Here is a 16,141-nt window from a genome sequence, read left to right as displayed (position 1 = left end):
CCACAATTTCCGCAGAAACTCAGGCTCTGAGTGGGTCTTCTGTTCATAACACTTATGGTTCTTGGTACTTATTGGACATGAGGAGCACACAATCTGATTCTTCCCTGCCCTGACAATATAAAACACTTTGAAACAGGTTTCTAACGTATTTATTTGGACTTGTGAATGCAAAATTCACTTCAAAACTCTTCAAAACAGATTTCTAATGTATTTATTTGGAACTGTGAATGTACAATTCACTTTCTGCCGAAAGCCCTTAAAACCTTGCTTGTGACTACACGAGTGACTACCTAGAAGGCTGATACAAACCACCCACAGTGTACGGAACAGATCAGTTAGGAATAACTTTCTTTCAAATAATCAAAAACCAGATTGAAAGTTATTATTCTTTTTCCAATCTAATCACACCTAACTATGATTTGGCCATTAACAGGTCTCCCAAGACAGAGGAATACAGCACCCCTCACTATGATGCTCTCTGGCTTAGCTACCATGGCATAGCTACCACCTTCAGTTAATGCTGCTTGTACAGCTCCATTTTCAGCTCAAGCTGGGGCTCCTACCCAGGCTTGGTTCTTTGCCAGTCCCTGTAAGCTGATGAGTTCACAGCCTGAGTCTCTGTTTCTGCATAATTATCACGTCTAAGAGAAGCACTTTGCAAAGAACAAGTTGCTATTTTTGGTGGAGTCTTTGCCAACTTTTCCTCTTTCACAGGGCCTCTTGCATCAAGCTCTACTCCTGAAAAAGTCCTTTCACATGTGGTTCCTTGGTGTGTTTGCAATGGGATGCCATATTGATGGCATCACAGTGAATACAGCTCCCAGGATATACCCAGATGAGGTGTGAAAGAGGGTTAGCAAGAGGAGGAAAAAAAGAGGAAGAAGAAAAAAAGAAAGAAAGAAAGAAAAAGGAGACATCTTTTAAAGCCACTGCCTTTTGGTTTTGGAGTCGTCGAGCACGAGCTGTACTTGGAAATCTCATGTGGGAGGAGAAACACTTCCCTTTACGATAACTCTCAAATGCTGTATGTTCCAGCCAACTTGGCTTCTACATCCCAGCTGGCTGCAGACCCTCACTATTAATCAATTTGGTGATGATTTGTATTGCTGAGTGACCACCTTGCCAGCAGGGTTATTGTTTGGATGCTGTGTCTGCACATCGCTTCGATCTACAGCGTCTTCTGCAGCCACCCGCCATGACCTCTACAGCACAAGCATTAGGGGCTTGTCAAGAAGCACTAATCCTAGCTGGCTACTGATCCTGCTAATTCTTAATGGGATTTGCCCATCTTTAACATTGAGACAGCTTAATTCATCGTGTCACATGGAGGAGGGCTATAAAAAGCCACATGGAGACCTCCATAGCTGAACAACCAGATGTTACTAGCTGATATCCAGGCATTTCTATAGGGAAAGGGGAACGCTGGGCTGGAGTTAGTGAACAAAAAAAGTACCCAATCTCCTCCGTAGATCCTGAGCAGTTTATTATGGCAGGGATAAGAAGGATCAGAAGACTATTAGCAAGATATAGTGTCTTTTGTTAGTGGTGATTGTGCCCAGTCATTCTAGGACACGGTGATTTCAGAACCTTTTGATGAGTTTTAGGCCAATAACCAGCAGGTTTTCTTCATGCTCCTTATTCTAATGTTATGGGAGCTTCTAGCAGCAGGATCAGGGCAATAGCTTCACCCCTTTATGCACCAGAAGTAGCATTCTGTGCTGACACCATTAGCTCACGATGCTCTGAAAAGATAAATTATACTATGTACATTGTGGCATCCCAGCTACAGACCAACCTGCTCATCCTTTGCGACACTTGGAATGAAGTGTGTCTACTTGAGGGCAGCTGGTTTCTCTTAGTTTATTCCTCTTTTGGGCACAAAAAAAGGAGCAGGTCTCTGGCAAGACAAGAAGCATCCTGGTTTTCAGTAAGACCTGATGTTCTGATGCTCTGTTCCGTTGCTGTTCAGATGGATCTGCTCTACTATAGATCATGGACCAAAACTTAGGGGACCTCTTTGGGACAGGGGAAGCTCAGTTTCCTTTTCTTTCTCTGTTTCATTTGGGGTGAGATCTGAACCCAGCTTATTCATCATACAGTATGGTAAGAGTGAACATTGCCCTTAGTCTCCTTGCTAGTGTCTTTGTGTTGGGTCATGGCTGAACATTCGATCTTCAAGAGACATCTTTATATATTCCTGGCCAGCCTTTGTACCTTAGACTAAATTAAATCTATTTTATGCATCCACATGTACTGTCAGTCCTCACACAACTGCTGAGACCACAGCAGGATATGAGCTGATTACAGCTTACAGCATTTACTTCATTAGCAGAGGTAACAAGGGTTCATGCTTTGGCTCTGAAGGTCCTGAATTCAATCTCTGTCAAAGACCCAGGCTGGGACAGATGGTGCTGGAATAACACTGGGAAGAATGGGGTGTATTATGCTGTCGAGTGGGAGAAGAACTTCACATAAGCTTAAATGACCAATTTTCTCTTGTTTCATTCCTGTAGGGCTCCCTGCCTTGGTTGTTGCCATTTCTGTGGGATTTACTAAAGCCAAGGGGTACGGCACCGTGAACTAGTGAGTAAAGGAGTTCTTCCTTTTCCTCCCTGCATCACCTTCCATGCTTTTTTTGTTATAATCCAGTCCTTGACCCCCAAGATCCAGGGTAGGAGTTAAATTCTGGTGTGAGATGATGGGAGAGGAAGGAGCCATCCTCTTTCCCTGCCTCCTCAAGCCCTGGCCAAGATGGATTGCATATTCCTTTAAACACCAGTTCACAGGGACTAGTTAGATTTAGCTGCTGCATCCATGACAGCACTTCAATCTAACTGCATCCTACTTAGAGATTTATTTATATATATATGTATATATGTGTATATATGTGTGTATATAATGGGGAAAATGTGGTATTTTTAAAGTTTCAGATGTTTCAAAGTTAAAAATAGCTTTGGTGTTTGTCTATTTAATGCTTTGCTTGATTGGTCCCAGATTTTTTAAATAGCTCAGCTCTGGTTTAGGCACCAGAAGAAGCACGAGGTTTTCAAACCAAGGTTTGGAAAGCAATCTGAATTTGCCTGTTTTCTGAATTCCACAGGATTTGCCTTTGGGAAACTTTTATTTGCGTGTAATGGGGGAAGTAATGAGGGGTGGAAGTACCAGAGGAAGACTGTGCAGGGGTGAAAAACACATAAAGGGAAAGCTGGAATTACTCAGAACTGAGTATCAGCACAACTGAAAAAGTGTTATTTTTTCACTGTGCTGTGAAAAAGAGAGCTTAGCAATTATATGCATAGTGGCAGCCAATGGATAATATTTTATGTAGTCATAAATCAGGCCTGCATATACAGTGTTTAAGACAAAGATGTGACCAGCAACAGACGAGGGTTTGAGAAGTCCACTGAGAAAATGGCATGTGCAATCCCTACTCTTTCTCAATTCCCACCGTATTCTGCGCACCCACAACCAAATGGTGCAGGGTTTGCATTTTGATTGCAGGAGAATATTAAACCAGAACAGCAGTGTTCTCTGCTTTGCAGTCTGGATTACTGCAGTCTAAATTACTGTATGATACAGAGGGCTCAGGAAAGTGGGTTCCTCAAATGCCTGTCCTGGCATCAAGATGCACTGGGTGTACCTGTCCTGACTTGCTTGCCCCAGCTCAGGGTGTCCTGGTGGAGAGGGATCTGGTGCTTGTTGTAAGACTCAGAAGAGGGCAATGCATGGCCTGGTTCTCAGGAGTGCTGCTGAGATCCCAAATTCCCTTTAGCTTTCCTGTGGGTCTGCTGTTTCTGATATTTCATGCAAGTCCATGAGAACAATTCATAATGAACAAGCATCTGGGGAACGGGAGGAAGGTCCTAAGTATTTCTGCTTCCTTTCCTTTTTGCAGACTGTTGGGAATTGCTGCAAAAAGCTCTACAGCTTCTTCCCCATTAATGTTTCAGGGCCATCCTAGAGTTTTGTGATCAACATTGACCATACAAATGAATGTGGGCAGGGAAGGGAGGAACATGCAGGAAAGCACACCCCATTTCTCTGCCCTGGACCACTGAGTGCCAGCATCTCCTCACCCCCGAGCAATGCCCTCTGAAGCTGCATCCAAAAGGGTGTCAATGCATGACAAAACCTGTTGGTCTTCTGCTTTGCTCTCAGATTGACACACGAGTGAGGTGGCCAGGAGGCTGCACTGACTTCCCATCGTTCCCAGGGGATGCTTAACCACAGCAGCACTTGTTTTGCTGCTAATCCTGTGACTCCTTTCAGCCATAAAGACTCTGTCGCTCCATGCATCCAAGGGCTGGATGCTGCTGGCCTCCCTGCCCAGCAGGCTGGCTGGCTTCCCCAGGGGATGGCAGGGAATCCTGTGCTCTCAGTAGGAGCTGCAGCCCAGTGGCATCATTTACTAGCTCTGCTTTCAGGGTGCTCATCACCAAAATAGCCTTTGTACCTTGGCAAGTCCAGTTTGGTCCTCCTTTGGTTTCCATTCCATGCTGCAGCTCCGCATGGGGTAAAGCTGGTGAGTCCCAGCATTTAATACATGACAAATATTCATGTGGATGAAGCTAGACAGGGTGCCCTGACAGATAGAAGAACACACTTCTTCCCATTTTCCTGCTCAAAAGGCATGAAAGCTATCTTACATTTATGTGTGCCCTTGGTTTTACCTCTCCTTTAGAGCAAAGTCAGCATTACATAGCAGAAATTGAAGAGCTGAGCTCCAAAACTTGAGATTTAAGACTGATGCTGAAGGCATATAAGCACAATATGGACCTGGATAGAAGCTCATTTGTTGGTTTCTGGCCATTACATCAGCATGTGATGTAGTTGCAAAGTTCAGAGCTAGAATTTCAGGAGCTATCTTAGTTTTGTCTCTGGTGAGTACAGGGCATACATTGGTCATTTCAAGTGGCCAGTGTCAGTCTTTCAAAGCATGATGTTTCCATCTTGCAGAAGGAAGGAAAGACATTAGCCACAGCACGTCCCTCCTTGTGAAGCAGGGGAAAAGAGCTGACTTGACAAACCACAAGGGACTTCAAAGTGTTTTTAAAGCTGCCTCCAACCATGCAATTTCTGTTCTTTAAGAGCAGTGCATTAGCACCTATTGGGTTTCTTGTAGAGATAGGCATTGGGGCAAAGTAGGGCTCTGGTATTTAGCCGAGCACAGAAGCTGATTGATACTTAACATCCTTATAGGGGGTCTATAAGGATGCTGGGGAGGGACTCTTCATTAGGGACTGGAGTGATACGACAAGGGGTGATGGGTTCAAACTGAAACAGGGGAAGTTTAGATTGGATGTAAGGAAGAAATTCTTTACTGTAAGGGTGGTGAGGCACTGGAATGGGTTGACCAAAGAAGTGGTGAGTGCTCCATCCCTGACAGTGTTCAAGGCCAGGTTGGACAGAGCCTTGGGTGACATGGTTTAGTGTGAGGTGTCACAGCCCATGGCGGGGGGCTGCAACTGGATGATCTTAAGGTCCTTTCCAACCCTAACCATTCTGTGATTCTATGATTGTAAGATGAGAAGGGAGAGAGAGGTTCAGGTTAAAAGCTGTGTATGTCCTACTGGATTTGGACTGTGTCTCTTGTTTTCCGAGTTGTGATTTTTCCAGCAGCCATTTACCCAGAGGTCTTTATTGCTCAGTGCGCTTCTTCTGGAGTGCTCTGAACTTTCCATCTGCAATGAGGGGAGGAGGACATGAGGGGATTTTTTCTTTTTTTTTACTTTAATACTATTTGAAAAGAGATTTTGCAGTTGTTTGGAGAGTTACTGGGGTAGGGTACGGGCTGTACTTTCAGTATCAAAGAGAGTCTCTTAGAGATAATGGAGGTCTAAAGGACCTGACACTGTTCACCTCCTTGTATTAGGCTGAATGCCTGAATAATAACTCCTTTTAGCCTGTACTCCAAGGACTGACTCTAGACCTCTAAAGTTTGACAAGCTGCCTCTTAAAGCTTGACCTGAATAATTGGGTTTATGCTGCTGGTAGCTGGGAACTCATATCCTGCCCCACAAGAGAGCCCACAAAAGGTTTTGTGAGAGCAGTGCCAAGACACAGCAAATTTCCAGGGTCCTTGTGTGTCATTGCATCAGGGCTGTCACCCACAGGTACCACGGCAGCTCCTATACTAACCTCTAAAGTAATACTGGTGGGACAGCCCCGATTCCCAATGGTAGTCTAGTTATACAAATATCTTGTCTGTTGCATTCATTGGAGCTGCTTAGTTTTGTACATGATGGAGGTGAGACCTGTTGCTGGCAGAGCTGTATGGTGTAGTCAAGAAGGTCTCAATGGAAGGCTTGGAGCACTGTGTACAGTGCTGGTGTCCTCAACGTAAGAATGACATGGAGCTGCTGGAGCAAATCCAGAGGAGGCCACGAGGATGATCAGGGGCTGGAGCACCTCCTGTATGAAAAGGGGCTGAGAACATTGGGTCTGTTCAGCCTGGAGAAGAGAAGCTGTGTGGAGACCTCAGAGCAGCTTCCAGTGTCTGAAGGGGGCTACAAGGATGCTGGAGAGGGACTCTTCATCAGGGACTGGAGTGATAGGACAAGGGGTGATGGGTTCAAAGTGAAACAGGGGAAGTTCAGGTTGGAGATAAGGAAGAAGTTCTTTACTGTGAGGGTGCTGAGACACTGGCACAGAGTGCCCAGAGAAGTGGTAAATACTTCATCCCTGTCAGTGTTCAAGGCCAGGTTGGAGAGAGGCTTGGGTGACATGGTCTAGTGTGAGGCATCCCTGCCCATGACACAGGGTTGGAACTGGATGATCTTGAGGTCCTTTCCAACCCAAACCATTCTGTGATTCCATGAAGTCAGCTCTTTGCAGGACTGAGTAAAAACCCATCCATCTCTCATATTTGCTATGGCAGATTCATAAAAGCATCGGATGTTTTGCAAAGAGCTCTATTGTGTTGAACACAAGCTACTGTCAATCGGGGATGCACTGCTTAGAAATAGTAGTCTGGAGCTGCTGAACGTTGTTAAACCATTCACTATCTCCCTTTAAGAGATCTGTGCAGAGATCCTTTGGCAAGTACTGGGGAACCTCTTAGTGAAATGCAAATATTTGTGTGCCTCGTAGGCACAGATGCTAAAAGCATCTCCACCAGATTATTGCTGGAGTTCGCTGTCAGTTTCCCCTCTCAGCTATCACTTGACCCTTTCCCTTCCCTTGCTGTCAGCCACCACCTCTGACAGCCTTGAAAATGCTTCCATGAAGCACTGGGGCAGAGAGGTCAGGCAGTCAAAAGGGATAAGGATCAGTGTTTGGTGATGTGTGAATTAGCCTTCAGAATGCCTGATGCTCAAAGGGGAAGGAAGGGGCTGCAGGGACCTGACATCAGTGAGAGCCCTCATTGCACCAAGTCCCCATCGCTAATTGGAGCGCAGGACAGTCAGCTCCTCTCTTCATCTCTCGGTTGGAATAGACCCTGGGAAAAACGGTCTCAAAATCAGGATGGAGCCTTGGAGAAAAAGGGCTGGGAAAGGGCTGGGATTTGGGAGCCCTCCTGCTTCCCCCTGCCCTCTCCTTGCAGTTATTGCAGCCCTCCAAAGCTTCATTCTTATTCCCTCCATCCCCAGCTGATTACTCCTTTCATTACAGCTGCTCAGGCAGTTTATGAAGGAGCAACATGCTATCAGGAAGGAATCAGAATTGATTAAATTAGCCCATTGCAGGTTTAATATAAGAATAAACAAGATACAGATCTCAGAATAAAAAACAGAATGTCCTGCTTTTAATTTTCAATTTTAAATAATTTTTTTTTCCCTCCCCCAAAATGTTCTGTGTTTTGGGGCAACAAATAATGGTTTTTTTTGCAAGTTGGAAGAGCTACAGAACAAAATTGAAGTGTTTCCAGGAAAGCTTTGTTTCCTGGGAGACTCTGAAAGGCAGCCTTGGTTTTGCTGCTGGTGCAGAATGAACCCATATTGCTGAGAGCACAGGCGTGTAACTAAGTTACTGCAAGCGTTAGTTGGGTTAGGAGCTTGGAGAAAGTCCTCACTCCATTGTGGTTGCCTGCTCTTCTCCTGTGGTAAGTGCACTGCTGAAATGGGATTACTTCATCACAGGTTTTCTCCAGGGTACTCCAATGTCAAAGCATGGAAACTTTCCATGAGGTTGCAGACAAGGTGTAAATTTGCATCCTCTGTTGCCATGAATACCTACTTTATGTGTCCATGCTCTGATCTGCTGGATTCCCCTCTAAATGGATAGCTCAGCTCTTGTGCTGCTGTAATTGTTCATGGCTGTTGTAGTTACAGACTTGTTGATGTGGAAGGGGTAGCTGGAGGCCATCGGGTCCAGCCACCCTCTGCTTAAGCAGGGTCATCAGGGTTGGCTGCCCAGGACAAGGACCTGTAGTGACAGGACAAGGGGAAATGGCTTTAAAATGAAAGAGGGGAGGTTTAGACTAGAGATTCAGAAGTTCTTCCCTGTGAGGGTGCTGAGGCGCTGGCACAGGGTGCCCAGAGCTTTGGCTGCCCCATCCCTGGCAGTGTTCAAGGCCAGGTTGGACACGGGCTTGGAGCACCCTGCTCTAGTGGAAGGTGTCCCTGCCTATGGCATGGGGTTGGAACTGGATGAGCTTTAAGGTCCCTTCCAACTCAAACCGTTCTATGATTTTATGATGATTCCATGGTCTCCGTGGGTTAAATGCACTTCTTACTTAGAAAGTTAAGATATGGTCAAGGCAGTCAGTGGAGCTCAGGATGTGATTAAACTGATTGAATCAGGTCATCATGGACTCTTTTGGTTGGATCTTTCCTGACTAGAACTGTCATCACGAGTGGCTCTGTGGCAGGCACGAATAGGGCTGACATCAGCACTTTAGACAGAAGAGCCCTCTCAGTTTGTGTAGGCACCAGGCAGTTTAGGAGCCTACGTAGCACACATGGTCAGTGGAGAAAGGAGAAGCCCTCAGCTCATATGGTGTGAGGGAGAAGGAGCAAGCTTGTTGGCAGTAAGCTCAAAGAGAGCATCCGGGAGAAGAAATATACTGTACTCTTGGACTTGAGCCTTCAGCAGGCATAGTGATCAGTGAGTGAGGAAGGGACGATTTCCACTGTTACTACTCTTTTGACTGAGTGTGTAGGACAAAGAGCATCATCTTCCCAGCAAACTGATGCAACTGCTTCCAGGACCTGGCCTGCAAGTGAGCACTGCCATTAATGTTGCATGCATCCCTCTGTTGACAACACTATGCTATTCTGCAGGCAGACCCTCCAGGCAAAGCAGCCTTTCTGCAAGGTCAGGAGAAATAGGAAACATCACTTACTTGTTGTTTGAGACCTTTTTGCCATGGGGTATCACCTCTCAAGATGAACACTGTAGGCAAAGAACAGAAGTAAACCTGTGCCTGTCAATGATGTTAGCCACTGAGTAACTTTCTTTCCTCTCTTTATTTTCCAGCTGCTGGCTGTCGTTAGAGGGAGGTCTTCTCTATGCCTTCGTGGGACCAGCGGCTGCTGTCGTTTTGGTATTTAAGCTTGGCTGAAAGCTTTCACCTTATAACACTCTCCTTGTTCTTTCAACCCAAGAATGTCCCTCTATTTCCACTCATGTTTTGAATGGATTTCTCCTTCAAGAACAGAGCAAAGTGTAGAGCCAGTAATCTGGAATGGGTTTGATTTATAATATAATAAGCCTCAGCTCTCAGTCTTCTACCTCTGTTCTCTCTGGAGCCCCCTTGACATCTGTTTAATGCTTTAAAACCCTGTTTTTTCTCTATCTGCATGGACATGCAAGATGATGGTGGAAAACTCTGACATTAGCTCCTTCAGCATCTGCTGCTACTGGCTGCTTTCAGACCAGACTGTGCCTCCACAGCCAGCATTTATTCCTGTCTGTCTTAGAAGCTGCATGTGAGCAGCATCCTTTGTTACAGGTGAAATGGAGGTCTTCAGTACTGAGAACCTTAAAAATGTCATGTTTGCTTCTAGTTCAAAGAGATGGCATGGTTAAAATGAACATTCCTAAACTCCATCCCACCCACTCATGCATGGTGGGAGTCTGTTCTACTGTCCCCTCACCCTTGGCTCCAACACAGCAGCAAAGCCAGTTTTGGCCAGTCACTGCTTGAGTTAAAGGTGTCACTCAAGAGATGACATACCTTTCATCAAGCTTTCCCTGCTGTTGAAGCCTCACTGGCCAGGAGAACCCTTGACTTTCAGGGTTCAAAGAGCTTGAGAACTGCTGGTCCTCTAGGAAATCCCTCCTGCACCAATTTCAGATGGGTTTAATGCCACCTTTGAGTGCCCACATGTAAGTGGCAGTCTCCAGTGGCAGTCTCCAGCTGTGTTTTAGCCAGTGGAGGAGCTGTATGTCCTCTGAGGTTCAAGTGCTCTGGATTGTATTGATAGGACAAGGGGCAACGGGTTCAAACTGAAACAGGGGAAGTTCAGGTTGGAGATAAGGCAGAGGTGAGGTGGTGAGACACTGGAATAGGCTGCCCAGAGAAGTGGTAAATGCCCTGTCCCTGGCAGTGTCCAAGGCCAGGTTGAACAGAGCCTTGGGTGACATGGGCAGGGATACCTCACACTAGACCATGGGAGGGGGTTGGAACAGGATGATCTTAAATTCCTTTCTGACCCAAACCATTCTATGATTCTATGAATGGAGTTGCTGACACTTGCAATTGGTTCATGCTTTTGTTTCATGTAGGGCCTGTGGGGTTAACTGCCCGCATCAGGCTTACAGCATAATATAGACACAGAAACGTTTGCTGCCTCTATTCCCACTGCTGTCATTGCACATCAAACCACCTTGGCACCATCATGTCATCGTGGTTACAAAGAGACAAGCCAGCAGTTGCCCCTCCTCTACAATAAAGGAAAGCTTATATCAGTTAGGGTATTTAGCTGAGGGCTGCAACACACTGTTGATCTTTCAGATGGCAGGTAGCAAAAAGTGGTGATAAGCAGATGTTCATGCCAGGCAGTCATTAGATCTCTGTAGGCACGTGATAGTTGGATTTCCCTCAGTAATGTAGCTGATGGGGGTCAGGGTCTTCTTTATAGAGAGGATAATTGACAGGAGCATTAAGTGGCTTAGTGCTTTCAGATGAGCTACTTCTTTGCCCCAACAACATAACAGCTCTGGCTCGGCTGCTTGAACACTCAATAGACAGCAGTGATTAGGAGGGAGGGAGCTTTGGTAACCCCAGACAAGAGCAAGTCAATCTGCTGCCTCAAGCCATCTTGCTTCTGTTGTGCCAGCAACAAGGGAAGTAATCCTTTGGCTTTCATAGCATATTTAGTGTGAGAAAAGACACATGAGCCTGCTTCTATTTGGCATCTTGGCTTTCACTCCCATCAAAGCTAGAAATGGAGATGTTGTTACAGAGAGGTCACCACCTGCAAATGATGGTTCATACAGCTGATCTTAGGAAGTGGTGAATCATCTCTGGGGGTGTTCGCCTCTTTAGTACCTAGAGAGAGCCCACACACCTTGTACCTGAGTCATTGCTGGCTGAAGTGAGAAGGGAATGCTGCCCAAGTTGGAGAAGAATAAGCACTGGAAGCCTTTTTATAAACGGGATCCTGAAAATAGATAAGCTCAATAAGTTGCTCAAATTCACATTGTGACTTTAAACAGAGCAACAAGTTGAACACACAGTTCTCAAGGGTGCTCTGTCCACACGACTGGACAGCTCCCTGTTCTCCAGGTACTCTATCCTCATTTCAGGTTGACCATGGCAGCAATGGAGGGATGCTCTGCCTGGCTCAACATAAGGACAGTCAGGTTCTTGCAGGGCTCTATAAGGGACATGCAGGACATGTTTGCTCCAGAAACGATACAGCTGCTGCTGTGCAGGGATGCACACATCAAGGTGGGACTTGACTCTGTGCCTGAGCTCCTTCTCACCCAAACCTCCTATGAATATGATCTATAGATGAGTGAATGACTTTGCACACAGCTGACTTGGCTACAGGTAGGCCTGTTACCTCTGCCTTAGCCCTGCTTGGCCAAACTAGACTTGTGCTCTCTCCTCCCAAGCCATCCAAGCATCTCTCTACTGCAGTTCTCCTACCAATACGATTTTTCTGTTACCTGTAGTAACCTTCTTCCTCCAACCCTCACTTATTAATCTCCACACTGGAAAAAAAGCTTTTTGCTTGGAGAATATCTTTACCAAAAATAATATTCTTGAGATGTCTCTAATTTCAGCAATATTTGCAGCTTGCGGTCAGTTCACTAACACAGAATGGCTGCAAAGGTTTGAGCTTTAGTCTTGAAAGTCCTGACAACTTTAAATGCAGAGCTGTTGCAAGCAGTTTTACCCACCTAGCTCCTGTGGATCAGCCTGGTGATAATTCTGTGCAGGTTGAAGGCAATGGATTACTGCAGGGAGAGGCTCATGGCATGATGAAGTCAAGACAGAGAGTCATCAGTCATCGGGTGCTGCTTATCTCAAAGGCTGAATCTCAGACTTATGTCTTTGCTTCCAGATAGCATCTCTGAGACAAGGAACTAAAGATACGCTTCATGTTATTAAGAGTAGCTGTGTATAGAAGCATGTTGATGCTTATACCCCTGACTTTGTAAAGAAAAGGAGCCAGGATCAGATGAGGATGTTGATCATGATGATCAATGGACTGGATGAAATAGCTTTTATTTATTGTAACAAGTGCAGAGCTGCACTTTGTCATCTCTCCTGCAATACATGAATGAGAATACACACTGTGTTGTGGCCAGCTCCAGGAGTGATCCAGCCTGCCATGCTTCCACCCCATCTTTCCTATTGCCTTGCTGCACCTCTCTTGCACTCACCAGTCTCCAGTACATTGAAGAAGGACAAGTGACTTGAAAGTGCTCATTCTCTCTCCAAGCAGAGTTAGGGTTTGATGCTAGGATTTGATGTCCTGCTGATCCTTGGCTGAGTTACTACATCTGATGTGCCAGTGTTGTTCCTCTAAAACAATACCATGGTGAGCTCTAGAAAGGGATTCGCAGCTGGGGGAAATAGTCCACTGCCCCACCAGCTGATGCAAGAGAAAAGAGCTGCTATTTGTGAGATCTGCCATTTGTTCCCAGCTGTGGACTCCACACCAGTGAGCTGGGTCATGTCTTGCTGAAACCAGCAATCCAGACTCGGAGAGACTGGTCATTCTTGAGGAACTGCTGGAGCAAGTCCAGGGGAGGCCATGAGGATGCTCAGAGGCTGGAGCACCTCCTGTATGGAGACAGGCTGAGGACATTGGGGCTGTTCAGCCTGGAGAAGAGAAGCTGTGTGGAGACCTCAGAGCAGCTTCCAGTGTCTGAAGGGGGCCTATAGGGATGCTGGAGAGGGACTCTTCATTAGGGACTTTAGTGATAGGACAAAGGGTGATGGGTTCAAACTGAAACAGGGGAAGTTCAGGTTGGATATAAGGAAGAAGTTCTTTACTGTGAGGGTGGTGAGACACTGGAACAGGCTGCCCAAAGAAGTGATGAATGCTCCATCCCTGTCAGTGTTCAAGGCCAGGTTGGACAGAGCCTTGGGTCCCATGGTCTAGTGTGAGGTGTTGGAACAGGATGATCTTCAGGTCCTTTCCAACCCAAACCATTTATGATTATTTAGGCAATTAGATGGAGGCTTTGTGTGAGCAGACATCTCCCTTCCTTTGTGCTAGGTGTTGTACTGGGTGTCTCCTAGGACTACTAGGGTCTATTAAACTCACCAAGGCTTTCAGCTAACATGTAATGCCCCACATCTCTGAATCTGGCCTTAAACTTTTCCTTGCAAGCCCCACATGCAGAAGAACATCTCACACATCGTTCTGCCAACAGCAGATGTTTCACTGACAGCAGAACCAGGAGAGTGTCACTCTTTTCCACCATCACAACTGCACCTCCATGAAGAGGGAGGTGCTCATTTGTCACCAATGAGCTTGCATACAGAGGTTGCTGAGGTTTGGATGAGGTTTGTATAACAGATGCAGCTGGCAGCAGTGAATACTGTCAGAGCAAGGGGTTTAGGATCACTTTGTAAGACCTCAGCTCTGTACAGCCTGTATTTCACCATGAATATTTATAGCTGGTTGATACAGACATCCAATGCTCTCACCGTAACAAAGCAGACCAAAGGACTGCATGCAGTTTTCCTGCCCACTGATTTATTTTGACAATGACTAGATGGTTGATTTGTGTGCTGTGCAGTATTTCCCAAGACATTCCACCATAGTAACTGGTGGTTCTACTTGCTCTAGTGCTCCTCCACCTCTTTGTTTTGAGAGCAGTGGTGCTGGTTCCCCAAGCTATGACAAGCACTGCCCCATTCCCTTAATGCTGCTGCTTTGGTAGCACAGACTCCAGAAGGCACATTTGAAAGTAACCAGTGTCAACCCACTGCTCTCCCCTGTATTGACCACTTTCTGTTTGTATTACCCAGCAAAACTGTTCTTGCACCTGGAATTTGCCTTGTTGGACCTGAATTGGGCTTCAAACAGCCCTGCAGCAATCTCTGCACTTCACAGTCTTGCCCTGCTTCATGGAAACCTCTTCAATCTGCTGCCAGCTGCATTCTGCTCTCCTGAACTCACTGATGCATGGCCAGGGGAGGTGGGACAGGGTGGCAATGGGACAGAAGGGGAGGTGGCCTGTGGAAGTGTGTCCTTAGGGAGAAATGGGAAGGACTTACGTTGCCAAATGTTGGGTTTTTCCTTCTGTGCTCGCAAGTTTGACCTACTTGAGAACAAAATTGTGTGTTGTTTCTCTTTTGGCAGGTGAACATGGTTATTGGCATTCTGGTTTTTAACAAACTTGTATCCAAAGATGGAATAACAGATAAGAAACTGAAGGAACGGGCAGGGTATGCCTTATCAATACATCTACGTAAAGAATGAAATGACAAGACACCCCCACCCAAGGTTGTGATCAATAACCAGGCAAAGGATGCAAAGAGAGATTGGAGATGCAAACACAAAGCAAAAGCAGATTTCAATGAAAGAAACAAGCAACACATTTGGTTTAATCTCTGCCTTGTGATCTGGTGCAGCAGAGACAAAAGCTCCAAGAAGCAGCACTGAGTTGCTATGGAGGAAGGGTAGAAGTTTATCTCTTTGTTAAAATGGCTTCAGCCCGGGCTGATGAATCCTTTCAAAGATTAGAGAAAGCAAAGTGACTCTTCTCTCTCTCTCCTTGAGACAGCAGCTGGATCAGAGAGGGACTCAGTCATTGCTAAGTGTGGAATGTGGTATGGGCTGTGTGACAGAGAAGTCCTGTATAATGCTGGCAGAGAAACAGCAAAGGTTTGTGATGCATGTACGGAAAGAGTCTTTGGAGGTCTAGCAGTGGACAGCTTAGCAGATGGATGAGTGTGTAAAGAGGAGGACTTAAAGAAACCTCTTCTGCAAGAAAAGATTCTGATGCCACCTGAGGTTCTTTATCTTCTCTTCTACGATTCTGTGATTCCACAGCCATCGCCCCAGCCTCCATCCCTGAGGCCTGGGCCTGTGTTACCTGTTTTTTTTTGTTGTATAAACAGAAGAGCTGACTCCACAGTTCTTACCACCCTGGTCTCACTAGGGGTTGACTGGCAGCAGCTACCATGCAGAGCTCTCTGCTGGGTTACTTCTGTCATTAGTTCCAGCAGGATGAGACCCCGCTTCACCTTTGTTTCTGGAAACAAGTCTGTAGCCTGCTCAGACTTTACCCCTGAGCTATTCCAAATGGCATGCTGACACTGTGAGTCAAATCAAAAGCACAGGTCAGCCTGGCTGCTGCTGTTAGTGTGTTATTTTCCACTGCCTCACTTGGCTTGCTGTTGCAGTCAGGGAATTTATCTCCTTAACTGCTGCTAGAGGGTTGCGTGCTCTTATTTGTCCATTGATGGAATTTGATTTATCGCTGCGGATGACAATTGTACCCTTGAATCATAAAATACTAGGTTAGAACTGACCTCAAGGATCGTCTGGTCCAACCTTTCTTGGCAAACCATGACCTAGACTGGATGCCCCAGCAGCCTGTCCAGCTGAATCTCAAGTGTCCAGCCTCGAGAGAAGTTGTTTACAAAGAGACAAGGAGAGCAAGAGGTGTTCTGATGCTTCTGCATCACAGCTACAGGCAGAGCCTAAAACCTTAGGAGGCTGGTGGAGAAGATAAAGGTTACATCCCATCTGTGAAAGTGGAGGGTGTATGGGTACCTGTTGCCTTG

The 16,141-nt window shown here is 46.1% G+C and overlaps 1 protein-coding gene across 2 annotated transcripts in view; it reads left to right on the top strand.

Annotated features, from left to right (window-relative positions):
- Window positions 1-16,141, top strand: part of ADGRB1 (adhesion G protein-coupled receptor B1) — a 283,293-nt gene that overhangs the window by 230,571 nt on the left and 36,581 nt on the right. For both annotated transcript variants that reach the window (XM_057412111.1, XM_057412112.1), the window contains 3 exons: window positions 2,514-2,583; window positions 9,418-9,484; window positions 14,712-14,797. In XM_057412111.1, coding sequence (XP_057268094.1) covers window positions 2,514-2,583; window positions 9,418-9,484; window positions 14,712-14,797 — 223 coding nt within the window. The remainder of the gene's footprint in view (window positions 1-2,513; window positions 2,584-9,417; window positions 9,485-14,711; window positions 14,798-16,141) is intronic.

Source organism: Pezoporus wallicus, unplaced genomic scaffold, assembly GCF_028554395.1.
Source record: "Pezoporus wallicus isolate ANWC-B61680 ecotype Strahan unplaced genomic scaffold, APGP_CSIRO_Pwel_v1 contig_13809, whole genome shotgun sequence".
NCBI lineage: Eukaryota > Metazoa > Chordata > Aves > Psittaciformes > Psittacidae > Pezoporus > Pezoporus wallicus.
This window is presented reverse-complemented; position numbering and strand designations above follow the sequence as displayed.